This window comes from Mastomys coucha, unplaced genomic scaffold (genome assembly GCF_008632895.1).
Source record: "Mastomys coucha isolate ucsf_1 unplaced genomic scaffold, UCSF_Mcou_1 pScaffold5, whole genome shotgun sequence".
NCBI classification, from domain to species: Eukaryota; Metazoa; Chordata; class Mammalia; order Rodentia; family Muridae; genus Mastomys; species Mastomys coucha.
Genome location: NW_022196911.1, coordinates 112244683 through 112268835, shown reverse-complemented (window position 1 = coordinate 112268835; position 24153 = coordinate 112244683). Strand labels below are relative to the sequence as shown.

The window sequence follows — 24153 nt, the reverse complement described above, 5'->3', positions numbered from 1 at the left end:
CCCCCCCCCCCCCCCCCGGGGGGAACGCCTGTAATTCCTACGACTTAGGAGGCTGGGACAAGTGTACCACATGTTCAACTCCTGCCTGGGCAACCTGGAGACATTCTTTGACAAGTTAAAAAGTAAAAACAGGCTTGGGGCAGGGAGCAAGATGCCTAGGCGGGTCCAAGCACTCTCTGCAAAGCGGTGACAACCAGTGTGAGCCCCAGAAACTACAGGGTGGCAGGGTGGGCAGGTCAGCTTCTGCAAGCGGTCCTCTGATCTCTGCTCTCTGCATGTGTACATGGGGCTCAAAAGCTTGCAACTCTCTCTCTCTCCCTCTCTCTCCTTCTCTCTCCCTCTCTCTCCCTCTCCCTCTCCCTCTCCCTCTCCCTCTCCCTCTCTCTCTCTCTCTCTCTCTCTCTCTCTCTCTCTCTCTCTCACACACACACACACACACACACACACACAGAGAGAGTTCTGGCTGTAGTTGTAGCATATGACTCTAATCCCAGCACTTGGGAGGCAGAGGGAGAGGTAGACAGATCTCTAAGGAAGCCAGCCTGGTCTACAGAGCGAGTTCCTGGACATCCAGGGCTATACAGAGAAAACCTGTCTCTAAATAAATAAAATAATAAAAGAGGACTGGGTTTGGAAGGCACCTTGCACCCCAAATCTGTCTTTCTTTGAGACTAAAATCCTCTGTTGCTTCAGTAAGGGTGCATACGATTTTGAAAGTTCTGAGGGCAGGATGAAGTATGAGAAACTGAACCAGGGGCAGCAGTTTTGGCATTGTGCCCCTCACCGCAGCCTGGCGAGGTCCTCAACGTCTTCCAGGCCCTCTGGGAGACTCCTGGTCTTAGCACCCAGAAACGGTGGCATCTCTAGGTCCCTCTGGAGGCTCAATTCCAGGTCCCTTTCCAGCGCTGCCTCAGTGTCATCCTCTGGCTCCCACTGCTCCCTTGGTGACCTGCAGGGGCTATTTTGCCGCAGGCGAGTCTCCAAAGTGAGCTGAGGCAACAGAGTATCAGCGCCAAGCTTGGGGTCTTCGCAGGGATTGGAGTCCTGTGCCCAGTGTACTCCAGTCTTAGCTTCCAAGGTCTCTGGCTCTGCTTCTCTCCGGTTCTCATCCGGTGGGGTCCCATTGGGGGCAGACGGGAAAAAGGAGGGAACCTGACAGGACCTGACCACCCCTTCTCCATTAGCTTCTTGCTCCTCTCTATCCTCTGCAGCTCTATAAGGAGAGGAAACGCCACCTTCTCCAGTGGATGCTCCTGAACTGCGGCTGCCCGAGTCCATCCCCGCAGTATGGATCCGGGGAAGGACCACCGCGAATTTGGGATCTGGGGCTGGCTCCTCGGTGGCGGATGCATCCTCAGAGACTGAGCTGCTCAGAGCCTGCGGAGGGCTCGGACCACCGCACGGGAGTGCTCCCCGCGTTCCCCGGAGCCCCACCAGGCGACAGGCCAGGCGCAAGGCCAGCCAGCGCCGTGGCCCGGGAGCTGCGCCCCGCGTCTCGAGCGCCCTCTCGCGGCCGCACTCCTCGTACTCCCGCGGGCTCGCGGCGCGCGCCTTCGTCCCACGTCGCTCCACCCGCAGCCGCAGCCAGCGCAGGAAGCCCAGGGCCCGCGCCACGCGCTGCAGTCGCGCCTTGAGACCCACGCGGATGCCACGGGCGCACTGGGGAGGCTCGCCGGCTGGGAGCCTCGGGCGCAGCCTGCGCAGCACCACGAGCGTGGCCAGCGGCGTCCGGTCCCGGTGTGCACCCGCTCGCTCTCCAGCTCCCGCGTCGCTCTCTGCCGCAGTCTCCTGCACCTTCCTCGCCACCTCTTCCGCCTGGAGGCGCTGAGCCCCGGGAGCCTCCGCTGTCTCAGGCTCAGTGCGGGACAGCTCAGCCTTTGGCTGAGCCGCGACGTCGCTGGTGTGTGCGATCGCGCTAGAGTTGCGAGGACTCTGAGAGCCTCTGGGGACGCTGGAGGCTGCAGTTTCCCTACCCAGCTCTATCTCCTGGGTCTCGGGGATACGTCTGTGCCCAGCCCACCCGGGGCTCGAGTCTGTATCTGTCGGGGAATCGTCACTCGCTCTCTGAGGCCCTGTCCCCCACGACCCTTCCCTGCTCTGGAGCTCCAAGGCGTGTCCTTCGCTGCCTGGATGCATGCTGCCCGGGCATTTACCCTGCACCAGAGTTGAGCCGGGTCCTCTGATTGGAGCGCCTTCTGAACTGGTATCCGAAGGTTCCATTTTGGGTGGCCGCTCCGGGGCTCCACCTCCCTGGCTGATGCTGTCCTGGGCCTCGCGGGCTTCACTGTCCAGACACGAGCTGCTACTATCCCCGCCCGACATGCACTCATCCCTGCTAGGAGTCTCTCGGTGGCCTCGCCGAGGCGAAGGTCCCCGAGCCTTTCCTCTCCTGCGGCGGCCGCGCTTGCCTGTCCGCTCTTCTTCCCCGGGGATTCTCTGTTCCTCCGTGTGCTCCCCACAACTGTCCCCGGACTCACGGCTCTCCGTGGGTCCCAGACGCTGCGAGCTGCCCCGCCTCTCCTGTGATGTCTCAGTTTCTGCACTCCTGCAGCGGTGGCTCCCCTCTCCGGTGGGCTTCCTCTGGCCTCCAGTGGTCCCCTTGCCTCCGGTGGCCTCAAGCTCCGTAGCGGGCTTGGTCTTGCGGGCTTTGCCGCGGACAGGCCTGCGGTCCCGGCTTGGGGCGCAGTCGCCGCTGGCGGACCCGGACTCCCTCTCGGCTGAGGCTGGTCTCCCGGGTCGAGCCCGGCGCTGATGTGCTTTGCCCTTGCTTCCGCCCATGACTGCCTCCCCGATGTCCTGATCCTCTGCCTTCTGATCTGGCTGCTCACGGGTGCCCTGAGGTCTCGGTTACTAGACGCTCTCTTGCTCCTGTAGGGTCATGGCTCAATCTGTCCCCCTCCTGGAGTCTCCCCTCCTGGGCAGCAGCATCAATAATGCAGGTGACAGTGGGTCCTGACCCCGTTGGTCAACAATGGAGTGGAAGCAGAGGAAAGAGGAGACGCAGCAGCTGTGGACAAAGGCCGTGGACAGGGCAACGACGCCAGGACTCCTTGCCAGGCAGGTCAGCCTGGCACTAGGCCACACTGAGGAGGCCATGATCTACTTCAGCCTCACTACCGGCCTGCCAAGAGGGGCAGAGAGAAGCTGTTTTAGGTGGGGGCTTCTCCAGGAGATGGGGATTGTGACTGTGGGACTGGGCAGGGAACACTTGGGTATTCTCTTCTTTCCTGTTGTGAAATTCAACTTACTAAAAAGTGGATATGATAGGAGAATACGCCTTGAACTGGGGTAAACCCAGTGCACCCCTTTGGCGTCATGGCCCCAAACTAGTCTCATGGAGGATAGGAGTCAAATCCCAGTCCCTCAGAAAAGCAGCCAGTGTTCTCCAGCACTGCTCGGCCGGCTCTCCAGCCCCAAAGGCTTCTTATCATTAGTAGTCAGGAGATCTTCGGGGATCTTCTCCCCCCTAGGCTGAGGAGGGCCCTGTGGATTCCAGGCAGGTCCTCTGCTAACCGAGTCCTCACCACTGCTCCTCTATTTCTCCTCCTCCTCCTCCTCCTCCTCCTCCTCCTCCTCCTCCTCCTCTTCCTTCTTCTTTTCCGAGACAGGGTTTCTCTGTGTAGCCCTGGCTGTCCTGGAACTCACTCTGTAGACCAGGCTGGCTTTGAACTCAGAAATCCACCTGCCTCTGCCTCCCAAGTGCTGGGATTAAAGGCCTGGGCCACCACTGCCCTGCACCACTGCTTTTTTCAATTAGCAATAATTACACCTTCAATAAATCTCATTGGCTTCAATCCTGCCACTCACCAAGAATAACCCAATGCTGTTTGATTCAATGCCTTGCCTAGGAGGTATTTATTTATTTAAAGATTTATTTTATGTATGTGAGTACACTGTTGCTGTCTTCAGACACACCAGAAGAGGGCATCAGATCCCATTACAGATGGTTGTGAGCCACCATGTGGTTGCTGGGAATTGAACTCAGGACCTCTGGAAGACCAGTCAGTGCTCTTAACCTCTGAGCCATCTCTCCAGCCCTTATTTATTTATTTATTTATTTATTTATTTATTTATTTATTTAAAGTGAATACAGGATTTTGTAGCCTTGGCTGTCCTGAAACTCTCTCTGTAGACCAAGTTAGCCCAGAACTCAGAGATCTGCCTGCTTCTGTCTCCTGAGTGCTGGAAAGAAAGGCCTCCCCACCACGGCCTGGCCCTGATGTTTTGTAACACACACAGAGCTTCTCTCTCTCCCTTTTCAGTTGTACATCACAATGAATTCATGCACTGTAATCTAAGCAGTTGTTATTGATAGATTTTTGTTTGTTTTGTTTTCAAGACAGGGCTTCACTATGCAGTTCTGGCTGTTCTGGAACTCACTGTGTAGACCAGGCTAGATCAGCTGGCCGCCTGCCTTTGCCTTGAGTGCTGGGATCAAAGGCATCCACCCCCACCACTTGGCTAGTAGTAGAATTTTAGTTGTATTTATTTGCTCATGTGTGCATACGCCTGCACACTTGTGTACACTCATACCACAGTCCTTGAGTGTGATCAGAGGGCAGACAGCTTGCAGGAGTCAGTTCCCTCCTTCCAACCTGTGTGGCCTGGGGATTGAACCCAAGCTGTCAGGCTTGGTGGCAAGTGCCACTGAGCCAACTTGTAGGCCCTTTGGTGGATATTTATTTACATTTATTTTTATTTTTTGAGATAGGGTCTCTCTACATAGCATTGGCTGTCCTGGAACTCATGATGTTAAAGGCCTGTGCTACCAAGCTAGTTCTGATGGCTGGCTTTCTTTCTTTTCTTTTCTTTTCTTTTCTTTCTTTCTTTCTTTCTCCCTCCCTCCCTTCCTTCCTTCTTTCCTTTCTTTCTTTTTTTTCTTTCTTCTTTTCTTTCTAAAACTGAAGTTTCTGGGCTGTGGTGGTAGCACACACCTTTGGCAGAGAGGTAGGTGGATCTCTGAGTTCCAGCAGGCTGGTCTGCAGAGTGAGTCCTAGGAGCTAACCTGAGGGGAGGGAGGATGAGATCCTGACCAAGTAGTCAGTTGTTCCTGCTGCAAACTATGCCTCTCCTGGGGAGGGGCCGCAGCACATATAGGCCGGGGTCGCCACCGGAGTGGGTATCTAGTAAAGGCTTTTCAGGGGTGGCCTGTTGAGGGGAGGCTCCCCCTCACCTGTGTTCTATTAGGAAGTCCAATGAACCCATTCGTATTCGTTCCCCCAGGGTGAACTCTGGCAGGTGATACCTCAGTTTGTTCCACCCTATCCTGGAAAGTCAGCAATGCTTGGCGATTCAAAGCTCTAAGAGGGAGTTCTCTGAACATCTCTCTCTCTCTCTCTCTCTCTCTCTCTCTCTCTCTCTCTCTCTCTCTCCCCCCACTTCTCTCTGCAGCTGGAGATGGACCAGAACCACTGAAAATGCAGGTGGTCAGGCTGTCCCAGTGAAGATGAAACAAGGTGTCTATTAAAAACTCAGTTTTACTTGAGGTGGTTAAAATTTATAATTTAAAATCCAGCCCACTACAGAAGGGGTGGAAATAAAAATTGTGCAACATTGATAAAGGGGTCAGGACAGACAGGGCCCAGGAGGGGCAGTCCCCGTGGGAGCTCCCCTCTCCTGAGGCCGGGAGCAGCAACAGGAAGGTGACCAGGGTCCTGGCAGCCCCTGGTCCGGCTCGGGCCGGAATGGCCCTCAGTAGTGTGTGATCATCCCACAGCCTGGGCGCCGTCCCATTCACTCTGCTGTGGAAGGACATGGGGAGACAGTAGGTCAGGATCGTCCTGGGCAGGGAAGGTGCCTCAGCCATCCATCCAAGGCCACTGGGGATCTTGGAGGGGTGGCAGTGAGGGTTCTTCTTTTAGGGACCGTCTTCCCATCCCTCCTTAGCAGCAGGCCCTCCCCTCCTCTGGAGTGCCCACAGTCCTACCTTCTCCATTGCTGAGCCTGCAACCCACAGCCACGCGGTGAGGATGCCAATTGCCATAGCTCCTGAGGTGGCAAAGACAGGGGGTCACCATCCATTCGTGGCCTCATCCTCCATGTCCCCACATGTTCCCAGTGCTGCAGTGACTTACCTCCGGTCCCCCTCCAGTGTACTCTGGATTTCCTTTAGGACCCCTGCTGGGTAGGAGAGACCCAGTGAGACCTTTGGAGGTGAGGCCTGACACTTTCTTTTACCAGTGGGGTCCCTGACAGGCTGGTCCCAGCTTCCTCTGCCTTTCCAAGCTTTGCTCTGTACCCCAAGACATGCTCCTTCCTCCCTCCTGTGAGCCTCACCAACCCCCACACTGACTCACAGGCGTCACTGAGCAGTGCGTGCTCCATCACTGGGCCCGGCTTCTTCTCTGGAAGGCAGGGTGGTCAGGTGGGCCTGTCCTGGGCCCTCTGCCCAGCCCTCTCATTACAGGGGTTAAAGGAGTGAGTGCTGGAAGCCAGAGCCCCAGATGCAGGAAATTGTTCATTCCTGCTCCCGGCCTATCTTGCCTCTCATCCACCCTTGGCCCCTCTTCTTTTACCCCAGGCTAGCCAGCTGTGCCCCAGCTGTGCCCCACATAGCAGCCCAAGGGGCCTGTCTTACCATCTCCATCACTCTGGCTCCTTGAGTTCCTGTGGAGGGGCAGACAATGAGGGTTAGGGGCCACTAGGTTCTGAAAATCTGTGAGGAATGAGTGAGACCAGCCTGTTTGACTAGATCTGAGCAGATGTGGTGGACTGGCCGCTGGCATGGGGAGGAGGGCATGTTGGCCAGTTAGCAGATGCCTGAGAAGGAGCCAAGCTGTGGAGAGGCCCTGGGCCTTCGTCCTCACCTGACTTGGCCTGAGGTCCTTTTGGGGCCCGTGCCATTGCCGTTACTGGGCCGGTTGTGATTCTTGGCTTTGGTTGAATCCACCAAACACCGGGGCTCAACCAGCCACTTGGTGGAGAGAGAAAAGCGCTCAAACTCCGAAGGGGATATCAGATAGAAACCTGAGGAGAGGCAGAAGAGCCCTGAGAGAAGCCAGCAGAGGCTCCTGGGCCCTGTGGCTGTGACAGGGCCTCTGTCCCAGGGGGGATGGGGACAGAGTCTGCCAAGCAGAGCTCCACACCTGAGCTGCTCTGGCCTTTCCATCCCACTGAGGCCCCAGGCCGTGCCTACACACCTTGGCCATATTTGGTGAAGACACAGGAGGCTATGCCGCTGACGTCCTCCCGCCGGATGCAGCTGTACCGCACTTGGGGCTTGAGCAGGGGCATTGAGACCACCTGGATGTCACCCAAGTTGGTGAGCACTGCCAGGTGGTGCTCCCCATAGTCCTCAGCCCTGCAGCTGCCAAAGTGGGCAACACCGACTCGCCGTACCCGTGAGCCCTCCAGGGCTGTCAGCTTTAGCTTTAGCTTGGCGCTCACCTTGGGCAGTGTGAATACCTAGGCACACATGGCAGCCGGACGTGAGTCACACCATGGTTTTCCCACCCGTTACTACCACTGGGACCTTGCCCTCTAGCAGACACCTCGTGCTGTGCAGCAAGTGCCTCCAGCCTTAGATGCGGCTGTTGGGTCAGGAAGATTGGAGGCCACGGTCATCCAGTCTGGGCATTCTATACCTCACACAGACTCAGGTCCTGCCTCCGTGTTCCCACCTCTGACCTTTGGGTCTAAGGCCCTTCCTTATTTCCTGTGACCCCATGGCCCTTACTCCAACGCAACCCCAGCTATCTTTATTTTTGACCATCTAGGGGCTGAACAGTACTGATGCCTCAGGAACATCCAGGGGGCTCTTTCACATGTCACCTTGAATTGCTCCTCTGACACCACAAGCAGCTGGTGGCTCCCTTGCATGTCTGGGCTCTTCGACAGGTCATGGGCTACTTCCAGGGGCTCGGGGAGGGGTACATTGTGCCCGTCAAGAACCAGGATGCCCACCACTGGTGCACGATGCATTAGCTGGATCTCCTTGGCTACAAAGGAGGTAGATCGGGGAAGAGGCAGGTTGGGGACAGGGCTATGATGGGTGGCTCTATGACACCACACTACCCAACCAAGTAGATCGGGCCCTCTGTGTTTTCCCATCCACCACTTACCCTGCTCCGCCCGGACAGGCTCATCTGTTCTTCTTTCTGCAGGGGGCACACGCAGGGAGAAGGCATAGACAGTGCCTCCGTTGGTGCCAGCCCACAGCGAGGGACAGTGGCGGGAGCCTGCCAAAAGAGTAAACGTTTGGGAATCTAAGGCCCAGCTCTGGGGGGGGTTGAGTGGGGCCGGCAATCTGGGATTCCAACCAGTCTTGCTACCAAATGTCTAAAGTCAAGTTGGCAAGCTTCTTTAAGATTCAGTTCCCAGCCAGGCGGTGGTGGCGCATGCCTTTAATCCCAGCACTTGGGAGGTGGATTTCTGAGTTCAAAGCCAGCCTGGTCTACAGAGTGAGTTCCAGGACAGCCAGGACTACACAGAGAGAAACCCTGTCTTTTTTTTTTTTTTTTGGTTTTTCAAAAGATTCAGTTCCTTCCTCTAAAATGGCCACGCCATTTAGTGTGGGGCCTCACTGGCCTCCTGGGAAAGAGCTCCCACACTCTCAGAGGCTTTTCCCACTCTCAGGTTTTCCCACTCAGAAAACCCTGAATCTAGGGCAGCTCTGCCCTTGCAGGGACACAGCAGGCACCACTCACAGCCAGCAGAGAAGAACCAGGCAGGATTTAACGCTCCCACGTGCTATCTGGGTGGTACATGAAGCTGCAGGCCAGAAAGGTTAGGTGATGTGTCTAACACCAAACTTCTGGCAAGCAGTGGAGCAAGGCTATCAGGCCAGGCAGTCAGGCTGGAAAGGCCCAGGGGAAGGCAGGTGTTGGCTTTGATTTCTGTCTGTACAATGGGGTGAGTACCCCTCTGAGGGTCCCAGGCAGCAGCATTAACTATGTGATTTCACACTGGAAGCACCCATCTACCTGCTCCCTCACAGCAGAGAGCCCATCGATCCCTGTCCTCATGCCATGGGTACCTCCCATGTTCTACACACCGAAACTCAGGCTGGCTACTCACTGTCCCTCAGGTAGGTATCAGCAAAATAGAGAGTCCGAACAAAGCCAGTGAAGGAGTCCTCTGCTGAGCGGGCCTCAATCTTGCGCTGCACAGGGGCCAACTCCATGTTCTGCAGGCCTGTCCGCTCGGCCTTGGCGTTCACAGCCTGAGCCTGCGCCTGCAGGAAGATGGGCTGGGTCTGAGGGTGGGCTCTTGCCTCTGCTCCTCAGAACACTCACTCATTCTCCCGGGGAAGAACTGGTCATAACCATGCCGATCTGACTGCTTGGACCCAAGAGGACTTTGTGCAAGTAAGAGATTCCCTGAGGAGAACTTGCTTGACTTCCCATGGAAGGAAAGGGACAGAAAAATAAGACAATGACTGTGCTGGCTAGTTTTATGTCAACTTGACACAGGTGAGAGTCATCTGAGAGGAGGGAGCCCCAGTTGGGAAAGTGCCTCCATACAGTTAATCTGTAGGCAAGCCTGTAGAGGATTTTCTTGTATTGTGATTGATAGAGGAGGGCCTCGCCCACTGTGGGTGGTGCCGTCCCTGGGCTGCTGCTCTGGATTCTATAAGAAAGCAGGCTGAGCAAGCCATGAGGAGCAAGCCAGTAAGGAACATCCCTCCATGGCCTCTGCGTCAGCTCCTGCCCTGTCTGGGTTCCTGTCTTGACCTTCTCTGATTATGTGGAAGTGTGAGCCAAACAAGCCCTTTCCTCCCCAAGTTGTTTTGGTCATGGTGTTCATCGGAGCAATAGAAACCCTGACTAAGACACCAGGCTTTCTCCAGTTCCCTGGGCTATTATTTTCTGTATTTACTTATTTGCGTGGTAGGGGGCAGTGTAACCCAACTGAACCCTCCCCTCCGCACATGCTTTTGGTCACAGTGTTTCATCTCAGCAAGACTAAGACAGCAGTTGTGCTTGTTGGCTTGGGACTTGCCTCTAACGTAGCAGGTATCATACTTATGGCTTTTTGAACATGGGAAGCTGAGCCACCAAGGCAGCGTGGCATATGTAAGGCCATTTGCTAAGTGGGTGGTGAACCTACTTGATCTGGATTCAGATCCTGAACTTACAGCCCAAGGAGGGAGAGCTGTACAATTCTGTAGATGGCTGTTCTGAGCTTGGGGCCTCACCTCGCCTATGGAGCCACCAGGTCGCCGTTTATGACTGGACACTCTGCTGCGGCGCATCCGACGGAATGACTGACGTAGAGACTTCTTGAGGGACTTTACTCGAGACAGAGGGCCCTCCAAGGCCAGCTGGTCACTGGGGTGAAGTGTGCACCTTGAGGAAGTGGGAAGTCGTGTCAGGCCACTGACGCTACAGGGCCCAGAAGAGGTCCTCACAAGGTCCCAGCCCCAAGTCCCAGATGCTCTGCTCACTTGACAAAGACTGGCCGCCGCTGCTGGTGATCGAAGAGGCCGAAACCGTGGCTGGTGCCAAAGGCCACAAGCCGCCACTCGGAGTGCAGAGCCAAGGAGGTGACCACAGCTGGGGGCTGGCACTGCACCAGTACAAAGGGCTGGAAGCCTGCTTCAAAGCACACAGGCCCGGGGCGGGCGGCGAGGCGCTCGTGCCCCTTCCAGCGGTATCCCTCCTGGTCCTGCAGCAGGTCAACCTCCACCTGCTCCACAGCGTGTTCTGCCGCCTCATCATTCAGCTCCAGCACCAGCACCTGAGGTGGGGGTAGCGGAATGCTCAGCAGAGGCTAACCAGTCCAAAGGACTGCTAAGGACAGCAAAGGACTCAGGAGCCAGGCTCAAGTCCAAGGCCCCTGTCTGACTCCAGTCCAAATTTTCATTTCTGGAGGCAGAACGGTCATCACTCTGGGGTCACTTGATATACTGGAACCAAGCATCCTGCATCTGCTGAGAACAGGTGCAGGTGCGATGCCCTCGGGCAGGGGGTCCTGCCCCCCCCACCCCTGCCCACTAAAGCCACCCAACCACTCTGCCCTCAACCCCACTGTGCCCAGCCTGCTACCTGCCCTGCCGTGCCTGCCACAGCCAGGTAGCCACTGTATTTACAGAGGAAAATCTTCTGGATGCCCAGCCGAGGATCGTCACTGTAGGGATCGAAGGAGCCCACCTGCCAAGGGGAGGGGATGATGCCTGAGTGGCCATGGGTGCGTCCTAGCTTGGTTCCCCGCACCCCCGGTTCTCAGGCTCCTGGCCTCACCTTGCGGAGTGGGGGCCACTCGTCCTCACCCTGGGCGCTGAGGTTCTCGCTGAGGTCTGTGTCTGTGAGGAACACCCTCACGGTGCTGAGTTTGTAGAGCAGCCGTAAGCACACACCCGAGGCGTCCCAGAACCGCACCGTACCATCCTCATGCCTGTGGGCAGAGCCTGGTGAGGGCTGTCAGCCAGGGTGCCCCTCCCACCTATCATGTCCCCCTTGGAAAAGGGAAAGTAGCCATTAAAGTCACCTACCCTGTGAGCAGCAGGTCCCTCTGGGGTGGCGGTGGGGCCAGGCTGGTGCCACCATCTATAGGCCACTCCTAGAAGAAGAGAGCAGGAAGTCCAAGAGAACCTGGGCCCAAGGCAGGAGTGGGCTGGGGGCGAGGGCTGACCCTACCATGGTGGAGAAGTGCGAGTTCTGGCGGCTGCCTGCGGCGATGATGCGTTCCCACAGCTTCAGGGGGATGTTGGAGACGTGGTGGGAGCAGGTAATGGCGGAGCAGTGCAGGGAAGCCAGGTAGGGCAGCTGGACGGGTGGCCAGCCCGCTGTCTGCAGGTCAATCACCACCAGTTCCTCCTCGGCTAGCACCACCAGGGCGTAGGGGTCATCAAAGGCTGGGGAACAGGCAAAGAGTCAGGCCTATCACTAAAGCTCCAGGCTGGGAGCTGGATCCATCAATCTGTACTGCCTGCTGTGTGCAAAATAAGAGCTGCAAGCCGAAGTGCCATGGCCAAGGCCTCTCTACGAGGCTGCGGCACAGACACCAGTGCCCCTCAGAGCTGACAAGGGGCCCTGAGCTCAGTTAGGAATGGGAGCAGCTACAAGCCGCTTGGAAATTCTTCCTAATGTTTGGCCTTGACTGACGCCCTGATGTCATGGGAAGGATGGTAAGTGTTTTCTCTGTCACACAGCACCTCAGTGTGCCCTACAGGCCCAAAGCAAGGACAGGCAGCAAGTTAGAGAGTGTGTCTCTGTCCCCACAGAGCGGCCTCCACCTGTGAACTGCTCATCAAGGAAGACATGAGAGGAGGGATAATTCTAGGTAGCCAGAGCAAGAGGAGGGGAGGAGAGGGTGAGAAAGAAGGAAACATGGGCCTAGGGGCTCCCTGGGAGTGGGAAGCTCAAAAAGAAGATCTAGAGGCAGGAGTGTCTGGAGCAGCCCGCCCCTCCCCCCTGGGGACCCCAGCTCATGGTCATCATCAGTAGAGGAAACCTGGCCTCTCTCTCCTGGACAGTTCCCAGGTCCTTCCTGTCTACACAACCTTTACTGGTCTTCTCTGTTTTCTCATTTATGAGGATGACCCAGGGCTGGCCCCATATGGCCACCTGCTACCCCACCCAGACTTCAACCACATCTGAGCCAAGACCCCCTCGCCAAGCTAGACTGGTATAAATCCAGCAACACAGATGTGCCCATGTTGGGCCAAAAAAGAGAGCTTGGAACAGGCAAGAGGTGTGGCCCGGAGAGACGGCCTTCTGGACTGGGTCTGCGCCCGGGAGAATTGGCAAGGGAGGAAAAGGGGGGTTCACAGGTGTCATTGGTATAAAGAAGGATGATAAGGCTAAGGGACCCGGGAGGGTGGAAGGTTTGAGAACATCTACATGGCAGCCTTCATTTTTGTACCTGCCCAGCACCCCAACTTCCAACGCTCTCCTACCAGCTGCAGGGTCGGCCTCTGTGAGAACAGTGAAGTCGATGACACGGGAGGTGAAGTCAAAGGCTGTCTGCTGGCCATTGTGGACCACTGAGATGCAGTGGCGGTCCCCATAACTGGCTCGTGGCATACCGCCCTGGAAGATGGTGAAGGGCAACCTGTAGGCACAGGAGAAAGATGGGCTGGGCCTCCTATACAACTCCTGACAGTCATAAGCGGGGTTGGCCTCCGGGACCTGATGGAGCACACAGGGTGAAGGGCCAGGCTTAGTGGCGGGGTCTGGAGGCCGTGGGATCCCGGCGTCTGAATGAGGCCAGCCTCCACAGTGATTAGAAAGGCAGAGCAGCCTCCCATTTCTTCCCAGTGCAGTGCTGAGGCGGGACATCCGGGCTAGGAGCCTGGGGCTTCTGTAGGCACTGTCCCCGCTGGGGCAGGAGCCTGGGATGTTCTCAGGGAGGCTATCTATACAAAGTGGGAGGGATAGGGCACCGCACTTACCCTTGCCTGGTGGTAAGCCAGGAGATTTTGGTTATAGCTTTGCAAGGAAAGGGACCTAAAAGAAAAAGTGTTACCTTGAGCAGGTCTGACACAAGGTCTAGATCCCTTCTAATCTAACCACAGGTCAGCCTGCAATGGGGAGTAAGTATCTCTCTGTGCAGTTTCCTGAGGCAGCCACAGTGGGTACCAGACAGCCAGCTGTGTGGCTTTGGACCAAGCCCCGAACCTCTCTGGACCCAGATTCTGCTTCTATGAGTGAGGCAGCCCAGACCCGAGACCAGGAAAGCCCGCAGGTGCTCCTCAGGCAGAAGAAGGTCAAACCCTCTACACAGAAGCACTGACCGTAAGGCATAGAGCTGCGCAGAGGTTCTGGGTTCTGGGTGTCACTGGACACGGGCCACTGGCAGTGGCTGCCGTCGGAGTGGCAGGTGGCAATCAGGCAGCCATCCCGCTGCCAGCTGACATTCTCCAGTTGCTTTGCAGGAAGAGAGGAAGAGATGAGGGGCGGGGCTGGAGACTGCAGCCTGCACTTGAGCCTGAGAGAGCCACCCTCCCAGACAAGCACCCAGAGGAAGAGATGAGGGGCGGGGCTCGGGACTGCAGCCTGTACTTGAGCCTGGGAGAGCCACCCTCCCAGACAAGCACCCAGAGGAAGAGATGAGGGGCGGGGCTCGGGACTGCAGCCTGCACTTGAGCCTGGGAGAGCCACCCTCCCAGACAAGCACCCAGAGGAAGAGATGAGGGGCGGGGCTGGGGACTGCAGCCTGCACTTGAGCCTGGGAGAGCCACTCTCCCAGACAAGCACCCAGAGGAAGAGATGAGAGCCTGGGGGAGCCACCCTTCCAGGCAGCACCTACCTGGCTGCTGAGGAAGTGAGTGATCACTCGGCTGCCCTGAAGGTCCCAGATGACCACGAGGCCTCGGCTGTAGCCAATGAGGATTTGGTTGGGGTCTCGAGGGTGCTCCTGCAGAGCCTCCACCATCTCAAAAACTCGCCGGTGGCGGGCCTCCTCTGGCAACCTAGGCAAGGGAGTGCCATGAGCCCACGCAACAGTGGGGACCTCACATGCCAGCCTGGGAAGATGGTGGGGCTGGCCATATCACAGTGAGGGTCATGTAGAACAAGACATGGTATTTATATATTAACACACACACACACATGCACATACACACACATGCACACAAACTCAGGGGGCAGGTATGATGATAGACACTATAATCCTCAAACTTAGGAGGTAGAAAGACCAGGTGCTCAAGATCAAATGCAATTGTAGACCAGTTTAAGGCTAGTCTAGGCCACATGAGACTCCTATCTTTACAGATAAAATCAATGTTGTTGAGTGTGGTAGCACACGCCTTTGATCCCAGCACTGGGAGGCAGAGGCAGGTGGATCTCTGTGAGTTCAGGGACAGCCTGGCCTATTTAGCAAGGTCTGAGACAGTCAGAGTTGTATAGAGAGACCCTGTCTCAACCCACTCCTCTAAAAAGATAGTTTTATTGTTTTTAATCACTTATACATGTGTGCGCCCTTGTGTAGGCATGTGCACATGAGTGCCAGTACAGGCCCGAGGCAGCAGACCCCTCTGGGAGCTGGAGCTAAGATGGCTGTGAGCCACCTGATGTCGGTGCCAGGAACTGAAGTCTGCTGTGCTTGAAGAGTAGAAAGTACTTAAGCACAGAGCCATCTGCCTAGTCCTGAGGACATTCATAATGAAAGCAAGTAACAGTGACAGGAATGTAAGTTGCTGAACAATTAAATGTGCTTGTTTGTTTTAAATTTTTTTTTTTTTTTGGTTTTTGGAGACAGGGTTTCTCTGTGTAGCCCTGGCTGTCCTGGAACTCACTCTGTAGACCAGGCTGGCCTCGAACTCAGAAATCCGCCTGCCTCTGCCTCCCAAGTGCTGGGATTAAAGGTGTGCGCCACTACCGCCTGGCTTGTTTTAAATATTTTTTTAAAATTTTACTTTATTGGATGTAATTATTTTATGTGTATGAGCATAGCATGTGTGTGCAGTGCCCACAGAGGCCAGAAGATGGCAGCAGATTCTGTGGAACTAGAGTTACAGATGGCTGTGAGCTACCATGTGGGTGCTGGGAACTGAACCTGGGTCCTCTACAAGAGCAGACATGCTCTGAGCCACCTCTCCAGCCCCTAGTTCAGTTTTTTTTTTGTTTGTTTTGTTTTGTTTTTTGGCTTTTCGAGACAGGATTTCTCTGGGTAGCCCTCGTTGTCCTGGTACTCACTCTGTAGACCAGGCTGGCCTGGAACTCAGAAATCCGACTGCTTTTGCCTCCCAAGTGCTGGGATTAAAGGCATGTGCCGCCACTGCCCAGCTTGTTCAGTTTTTTACATTTTATTTTATTTACTGTGTCGGTGTGCATGAGGATGTCTGTGAACATGGCCCGTTTTATTTTATTTACTGTGTTGGTGTGCATGATGACGTCTGTGAATATGGCGTGTGTGTGGTCAGAAGACAGTCTTTTCAAGTCATTTCTTGATTCCTTTTACCTGGGTCCTGGAGATCATGTACAAGTTGTGGGGCTTGAGTGGCCAGTGCTAAACTTTGTGTGCTGAGCCATCCTGATGTCTGTTTTCTGCTGCTGTTCTGTGTGTGGTGTGAGTGCTTGTGTGTGGGGAGGACGCCCATGCACAGGCCAGAGTTTGACAGTCTTCCCATTCCCTGCCTTAGAGACACTATCTCTTGTTGAACCTGGAACTCACTGGTTCAGTCAGGCTGGTCTGCCAGCAAGGCCTAGAGAGCCTCTGCACATCTTCCTTGTGCAAACCATCCATGCTGAGCTTATCCACACATTACAACATCTGTGCTCCTGAATGAGCTCCAGCCTCCGCTCCCTCTCCTGAGCAAGCTCCACCCTCTGCTCTCTCAGGGCTGGGATTACAGGTGTGCAGCACCAGGCCTGGCTAAGGCTTCCTCAGTGAACACAAACAATATCATCAGTAAAGAAAACTGTCAGGCAATTCTTTAGATGGTTTCCAATCTTAGGTCACTAAATGCAGCAGTATGGGTGGGGTGTGGCTCAATAGCAGAGCACTTTCCCAGCATGTCTGAGACCTTGGACTTGATTCCCAGCACATACTAACACACACACACACACACACACACACACACACACACACACACACAAGCACATGCACGCACACATGCAGACACACCAGACACACACACACTCACTATGAACACACACACACACACACACACACACAGGGAGGGGGGTGGGGTGGAGAAAACACCCTACAATGATGACAAAGAACTATGTCTCTGTCTTGTAGTAGTTACCTCTCTGGATGGAGACCTTGTTAAATGCGATGTCACTAGACTTAGTGGAAGGATAACAGAAAAACCTAGGCACCATGTAATGACATAAAAACCATGGCTTGCAGCTCCAACACTAGCACTCAGGAAGTGGAGATAGAAAAATCTAGATACCAGTTTTAGATACATAGCATGTTTGGAGCTATCCTGGGCTATGTGAAACCCTGTTTCAAAACCTCCCAAGCAAACTTAGGCAAGTGTCAGAGTAAAAGGTGAAGAAAGACTTAGATTGCCAGAAGGAATTCTCAGGTATTCTAGGCCCTCCCTGACTAGCCTCAGTCAGCTGCCACAGGCTGAGGGGTGAAGAGTAAGAGGTGAGGGACAAGGCTGGGGCCCTGACAGGGCCACTTGTGTAGGAGTTGGCCTTCCTAATGTCCTGTCCATAGCCTTGGCTCAGGCTGGACGCCAGCAGTCCCACCTGTCACCCTATAAACTGCTTCGCTCTGACCTCAGCTGTGCTGCCCAAGCCTAACCCTGCCCTGTCCTGTCCTGACAAGTGGGAGTGGAACAGGGGCTGTAGTCAGAAGGACCCCACCCCACACAGGAATCCCCCCAAGCCAGCAGTGCTGCAGCTGGACGGATGGGTCCTGCTTCATCCCCACGTGGATGCCCACTGTCTGTGTCGTCAGCCTGGCCCAGGCTGAGCCCTAGCCCACTGGCCCCTGGCCCTGGAAGCACATTCCAGCACCGTCACCGTGGCCTGACAAGCCCATGTCCAATTCTACTGCCCCAGAACCCTGTGCCCCTCCGCATCCCCAGAGCTGCTCTGAATTCTTGTCTGTGGCAGATCCTGTCATCAAGAAGTGATGCTGACAAACCTCCAGGCTTCTAAGCCACAGCATCTGGAGCCAGGTCAGCTGATGCAATGAGTCTGGTCTGGACTCCCTCACTGCAAAGTCCTCAGAGCTTTGAGATTTGTGGTCCCGTGTGCACAGTGCACAGCACTAAGGAGTTACTGACACACTGGGATTTTGGGCTGGCTCACTCCTCCTTCTCCTCCTTATTGTTATTATTTATTTATTTAAAGATTTATCTATTTTTATTTATATGAGTACACTGTAGCTGTCTTCAGACACACCAGAAGAGGGCATCAGATCCCATTACAGATGGTTGTAAGCCACCATGTGGTTGCTGGGAATTGAACTCAGGACCTCTGGAAGAGCAGTCTGTGCTCTTAATCGCTGAGCCATCTTTCCAGCCCCCTTATTATTTATTTCATGTCTGGGTGTTTTGCCTTCAAGTATGTCTAGGCACCATATGTATACAGTACCTCTGGAGGCCAGAAGAAGGTGTCAGATCCCCTGTGACTGGGGTTACAGACAAGGTTGTGAGCCACCATCTGGGTCCTCTGAAAGATCATCCAGTACTTTTTTGTGTGCGTGTTTGTTTGTTTGTTTAAAGATTTTATTCATTTATGTATGTACGTACACTGTTGCTCTCTTCAGAGACACCAGAAGAAGGCACTGGATCCCACTACAGATGGTTACTGGGATTTGAACTCAGGACCCCTGGAAGAATAGTCAGTGCTCTTAACCGCTGAGCTATCTCTCCAGCCTCATCCAGTACTCTTAAGCCCTGAGTCATGGCTTCAGTCCATTTTCTGTATTGGTTTGAGTCAGGATCTCACTATGTAGCCCTGGCTATCCTGGAACTCACTTTGTAGACCAGGCTGGTCTTGAACCTCTGCCTTGTGAGTGCTGGCATTAAAGGTATGCGCCACCACACTCAGCCACTTCTCTCACCTTTAAATGAGTTGACAAAGTCACTCTAAGATGTTAATAGATACAGGCTTGACTGAGACACAACTGGGAACAGGTAGAAGGTAGACTGTTTTACTTAGAAGTCCCTTGGACTTCCTAGGCTAGAAATGGCAAACAGCCCTTACTGGGGACCAGGAGAAGGCCACGGCCCACACTCGAGGTGCTGGGCAACTCACCATTGCAGCACTGCGTCTGAACAGATGGTCCTGTTGTCCAGCATGCGGAACCCCGGCAGCTGCACCACAAACACATTGCCGCTCTCGGTGCCCAGGTAGAGCAGTTCTCCGGAAGAGTGAGGTAGGATCTCAGTGATCTGTGTGGCACTGGGGGCAGCCCTGCACAAGGGACAGCTGCTGATGAGCTGTCTGCTGTCCAGGATGGGGGACCCCAGGGGTGCAATGTCTTTATCAGCCCCGGGGAAAGCCTTTTCTAGGGAAGCCAGGCCCCTGAGGACCTTGGCTGGCTTCAGAGCATCTCGCTCAAGCTGTGACATAATCATTTTACAGGCAGCAGGGAGCATGAACTGAGAGGCAAGGAAAAGGTCTAGCGCTCTCATGCACAGTGAGACGTGGGCATGGGCAGGGCACAGCCCATCGCCGTCTAAAGGAGCTCTAGAGCACGAGATGGTGGCTTAAACACTAGGCACTGCCAATGGTTCAACAGGACCCAAGAGATGAGCCCACCCTAGAACTGAGGAAGAATAAGGTAAGGGGTACCCAGAAAAGAAAGGGGACCACTATGTCCTTACCCCGGGGGGCCACGTAATGTGAAGCTCTCTTCTTCCTGCAGCTCGGACACCCCGCCCTTGACCTTCAGGCTCCACAGGTGCAGGCTATTGTCATCCAGCAGAGTGACCAGCTGACACTAGGGAGAGAATGAGGACAGGAGCTTGCCAGCAACATCCTTCAGCCTGTGTTGGACTTTTCAAGGAGCCCCACGACAAAAGCCCCTCCCTCTGTGGTCGTCAGGGTAGCCTGTGAGCCGCTCGGCCTCTAGGTGGACAAAGGGCCTAGGGTTCTGGGCCACCCCCACCATACTGTCCCTTCCAGACGATGTGGGGGTTAAGAAGGCAGCAGGGAGGCCCCTCCCCACTGGTGCTCACCTGACCAGGCAGGAAGTGGATCTGCAGCACAGCGTTGTTCTCCTTGTGAAGCCCCATGAACTCTACCCCCGGGGCACCATATCTAGAAGGCTCAGGAAAACCTCAGGAAGCTGGACAGCAGTCCCCCCCAACCCCAGGGGTGGTCTGTGGCCTGGGAGCAAGGAGGCCACCCAGACAAGCATCTGTGCACCCATGTCCGGGGCACAGGGGTGGGGGTGGAAAGCAGTGGTCATGGCCGGGTGCACTCAGTCAGTGATCTGACCGGGGAAGAGTTGCCCCAGCAGGACAGGTGTGTGGGTGGGGTGCGAGGGCAATTTCCTATTCTCTATTCTCACAACTCTTAGGCTGTCACCCCTCCCTCCACACCACCCCTCCCTCCACACCACCCCTCCCTCCACACCACCCCTGCAACTTGAGCTGTAACAACAGGCCTATCACCTGTCACCAGGTGGTTCCTTTGAGAACATGGGGCACGGTAGGGGGGCACCCCAAGCAGCCTTGCCCTGAGAGTTGGCACCAGCAATTGGCAACCAGGATGTGATCCTGGCTGGTAATGATTAACCAGCTGGGGCAAGGTTGGTCTGTAATAACAAGGCTCTGGCCTCTGGCCTCTTGTGTATACACCAGCCCAGCCCTCGGGGCTGTCATTCATGCTGGGTCAGAGTAGCAGGAGCCTAGGGGAGGACTCTGGGAGGAGGTCCCAGCTCAGCTACCCAAGGTGGGCCCCTGTCTCCCAACTTCTCTAGGCCTCTTAGCAGTTGGTGTAGGTTAGACATCAGGAATGCAAGGCGTGGTCTAGGACTCAGGGCCCAGCTTATTCCAGGCAGAGGAATGGTTCCAGCATGGGGCCTCTCTGCTGAAACCACCAGTATCCTAGTCACCTCCTGCTGTGGACTATCCAGCTAGTCCGGGTAGTCACCCAGGGCTCTACAATCAAGTACAGTTGAAGTCCTGAAGTCCCCAGCTACAGGTCAAGAGGGAAACTTAAGCAGCCGGCTAAGAGAAAATTAACTCACTCCGTGCTCTAAAGGACGTCTAGCCCTCCGTGCTAAGTTCTCTCCCTGCTTTTGGACCAGGCGCCCAAGAGGAAGCAGGGTGAGACAGGCTCTCTCAGGATCTCACCTACCCTATGTCCCAGATATCATCGCCTTGGCCTCTCAGTCTCAAAGGATACAGCTTGACGGCTCCAGAGCGGGTTCCGATGGCCAGGATGCGCAGCGAAGGGCTATAGCCAAGGGCGCTGGGCTGGTGTGGGAAGCCATGCTCCACTGTCTGCAATGAGAAGCACATGGGCTGGGCCTACAGATGCATCCTTCTGGGCCTACAGATGCATCCTTCAAGTCCCCATGATCCCACAGGGTTGAGGCTGGGCTGTGGAGTCACAGCTCAATCAGGAAAAGGGGGCTCAGCTCAGCACCTCCTCAGCTTGGAGTTGAAACAGGACTCATTTATTTCTGAAGTCCTTATCTCTAGTTGCCCTCTGACCATCACACATACACCTACATGAGAGCACTCACACTATACAACTATATAAACACACACACATATACATGCATACACACATATAAATTACACATATATAATTTTGAGGGGGTTTGGAGACAGGGACTCTCTATTTTATGTAGCTCCAGTTGCCCTGGAACTCACTATGTAGGCTATCAGGCTGGCTAGACATCCATCCACCTGCAACTGCCTCCCTCATGCTGGGATTAAAGGGGTGTGCCGGTTATGCATGGTTTTTGAAAAAATACAGAGTTATGACTGGATTGCATCGCACAAACACTCCCAAGCATGTTCATGGACATGTATAGCTTCCCAGGTTATCTGTGTGCAATCACCCAATGGCTAAAGGCTTTAGAAGGAGCTAAAAATGGCTGGAGAACATTCCTGAGGGGTCACTGCCTCCCTCCCAGGGTCCCTTCCCTATGTCAGCCACCCTGGCGGTCAGGTCTGGACTTCTGTCCCCGCCTGCAGCTCTGGGCCTTTTTCACCATAAGTGTGTGAGGAGCTACAGACCAGAGGTGCGGATACTAACAGCCGATGCCAAAGCATCCGTCAGGAGACTTGGGCTTCTGTTTCCCAGTCAGCTACCTACCCCATGGGGCACTGACTCTGCTGAAGTGGGCTGAAGCAGGACACAATGACAAACAGTTGCCTTGTGAGTTACTCAGCTGAATCCACAGTGTGCAGAAGAGTGAAGAGCTGGCCCCCAGGCTCTGGTCAGTGTTAAGGAGCAGCCTATCAGACCGCCAGCAGCACAGAGAGATAAGCCCTGGCGACAGCAGGAGTAAACTCAAGAGCCGCACCTCCCCACAGTCCAGCCCAGTGGCTCATGGGAGGAGGCCAGGCCGGGGAGGACGGCTCTAACAAAAGCCTCCTTGGGAGGGGATCCCCTGGGGTCAAGTGGGTGGAAGGACGGACCAGGAACATCCTCTGTTTTGCAAATGGCCATACCTGGATGTCCGGCCAGGAATGCAGGACCCCAGTCGGAGGGCCCCAGCCAGCCCCAGTCCCTGTTCAGCTATGTGAAAAATGCAGAGCCTGAGAAGGCCCGGGTAGATAGCGGAGTGTCTGGAATGCAAACATTTCCCAGAAAAAGTAGAGCAGAGAACTCACACAGGTTGTGTGGGACAAGCTCTTCCCGGGCCAGCATCGCCTTGGCTGATCCCAGGTTGCTGAAGCCTGGAGAAGTCACAGAGAGGCCAGGAGAAATCTCCAAGCTCCTGAAATTAGCATTTTCCCCATTACTACCAGCAGTGGCAGCTCAGGCCAAAGCCTTTGGAATGCAGTTTGGAGGACTGGGGGTTGGGTGAGGAAGAAACCCTCAGGAGCTTAAGGCCCAGGAGGAGGCCCCACACCTTGAGCTGCCCAGGACAGTAGCCATGTGTGGCCATGGCTCACTACTTCAAGGAGATGATGTTTAAAGTTTCTTTTATTTCAACCAATTTAAACATGTGAATGGATGTTCAAACTGCATCACGGTTCACGCCTGTAATCCCAGCACTTGGGAGTGAAGGCATGAGAGTTAGGAGTTCAAGGGCAGCCTTGGTTATACAGTAAATTCCAGGCCAACCTGGGCTACAAGGAGAGCTTGTCTCAATAAACAAAAAAACAACCACAAAATAACAACAACAACAACAAAACAGGAAAAGAAGGAAAGTTCTGCCACACGGGAGTGTCTTTACTAAAACAACCTGAAGGGGAGCCCAACCTCAGGCCTCGACTTAGAGCTGCAATCTCAAACTCTAAAACAGCTTTTCAAAGAGTTTATTTTACAACTGAGACTGCTATAAAATATAAAATATACCAGAATTTAGAGACTTAGTATCAACAAAACAAAACAAATCAGGGGCTGGAGTGACGACTAGGGGTTAAGACACTGGGTGCTCCTGCAGAGGACCTGTGTTCAATTCCCAGCACCTACCTGGTGGCTCACACTTGTCTCTGACTCCAGTTCCAGGGGATACAGCGCCCTCTCTGGCCTCTGTAGGCAGTGCATGCATATGGGGCAGAGACATACACGCAGGCACTCATACACACACAAAACCAAAAACATTCATATACATAAAAAATCCTTCCCCAAACACACACACACGGAAGTCGAAACAACTTACTAATTAATACCTGTATTGCCTACCTGTAAAGATAATATTTTGAGTATATTAAACAGAATTTGTATCTAAATTAAATCTGATTACTTAATACTAGAAATTTTAAGTTATATACATGGCTCCTATTATGTTCTTTGTTTGTTTATCTTTCAAGACAGGGTTTCTCTGTGTAGCCCTGGCTGTCCTGGAACTCACTCTGTAGACCAGGCTGGCCTCGAACGCATAAATCCACCTGCCTCTGCCTCCCAAGGGCTGGGACTAAAGGCATGCGCCACCACTGCCTGGCGATTCTGACTTCTTACCCTCAGGGAAGTGAAGTCAAAGAGAAACAGATCTGCAGCTTTTCTTGGCCTCTGAGGCCACATGCTGCCCCATCCGCTCTTAAGCATGTCTACAATCCTGCTTGAATCTTTCCTGCTGCAAAGGTTGGGCATCCCCCACCTCCTACTTCCTTCAGCGTCCAGCGGCGGACACTGTGACCACTCCTCCCTGTTCTTCCAAAGGCACCCAGTCAGGCTCACTAGGCCTCACCAGGATGCCACCCAGGTTGCCACCCAGGACGCCCTGGGCAGTGTGTCCTTGGACTGGACATGAGGCCTCTTGGCAATACAGAGTGTGTGCTCTGATTGCTCACTCCAGCGTGAGAACTGTCCCCAGGCCGGCTGGCTGCTAGAGTCCTCAGTATTCTGCAGTGTGCCCTTGTCCCCAGGGCATCTTGTCCTGCTGAGGGACCAACGCTCCCTCAAAAGCGAAATAAGGGACACAGCTCCCCAGGTCTTTCCCTGTTCAGGGCCCACGTGAGCGAAGACTCCTCAGAAGAGGCCAAGCCAGGCCTGAGCCCCGTGTGCCCTGTGGGTAGGGTACATGGAAGACTTGGTGGCCCCTGCTGGGACAGGGAGGAAGGATGTGGCTTAGGCCCAAGGGAAGAAACAGGGAGGAACTAGGAAGTCTGGGTGTGTCCTGGGGACAGCAGGGAAAGGAAGGCACAGGGAGGCTGACCCCCCCCCCCCC

At 54.7% G+C, this 24153-nt stretch overlaps 2 protein-coding genes across 6 annotated transcripts in view; both read right to left on the bottom strand.

Annotated features, from left to right (window-relative positions):
• Window positions 1-2778, bottom strand: part of Myo15b (myosin XVB) — a 36865-nt gene extending 34087 nt beyond the window's left edge. The window contains 1 exon segment of the mRNA XM_031354088.1: window positions 785-2778. Within this exon segment, the coding sequence (XP_031209948.1) occupies window positions 785-2778 (1994 nt within the window).
• Window positions 2779-5459: 2681 nt separating this feature from the next.
• Window positions 5460-24153, bottom strand: part of Llgl2 (LLGL scribble cell polarity complex component 2) — a 35104-nt gene continuing 16410 nt past the window's right edge. The window contains exons 3-26 of one of the 5 annotated variants that reach the window (XM_031353012.1): window positions 20706-20803; window positions 19532-19613; window positions 19178-19293; window positions 18606-18764; window positions 14191-14353; window positions 13676-13808; window positions 13334-13388; window positions 12839-12993; window positions 11577-11794; window positions 11432-11499; window positions 11181-11334; window positions 10986-11090; window positions 10385-10677; window positions 10136-10286; window positions 9016-9172; window positions 8061-8177; window positions 7771-7937; window positions 7140-7404; window positions 6807-6966; window positions 6578-6606; window positions 6297-6344; window positions 6075-6120; window positions 5927-5988; window positions 5460-5741 (exon numbers count right to left, since the gene is read on the bottom strand). In XM_031353012.1, the coding sequence (XP_031208872.1) occupies window positions 5734-5741; window positions 5927-5988; window positions 6075-6120; window positions 6297-6344; window positions 6578-6606; window positions 6807-6966; window positions 7140-7404; window positions 7771-7937; window positions 8061-8177; window positions 9016-9172; window positions 10136-10286; window positions 10385-10677; window positions 10986-11090; window positions 11181-11334; window positions 11432-11499; window positions 11577-11794; window positions 12839-12993; window positions 13334-13388; window positions 13676-13808; window positions 14191-14353; window positions 18606-18764; window positions 19178-19293; window positions 19532-19613; window positions 20706-20803 (3009 nt within the window). In that variant the 3' untranslated portion in view covers window positions 5460-5733. Of the gene's footprint in view, window positions 5742-5926; window positions 5989-6074; window positions 6121-6296; window positions 6345-6577; window positions 6607-6806; window positions 6967-7139; window positions 7405-7770; window positions 7938-8060; window positions 8178-9015; window positions 9173-10135; window positions 10287-10384; window positions 10678-10985; window positions 11091-11180; window positions 11348-11431; window positions 11500-11576; window positions 11795-12838; window positions 12994-13333; window positions 13389-13675; window positions 13809-14190; window positions 14354-18605; window positions 18765-19177; window positions 19294-19531; window positions 19614-20705; window positions 20804-24153 lie in introns of those variants that run through there. The other 4 variants (XM_031353014.1, XM_031353015.1, XM_031353016.1 and 1 more) reach the window with 4 other exon arrangements.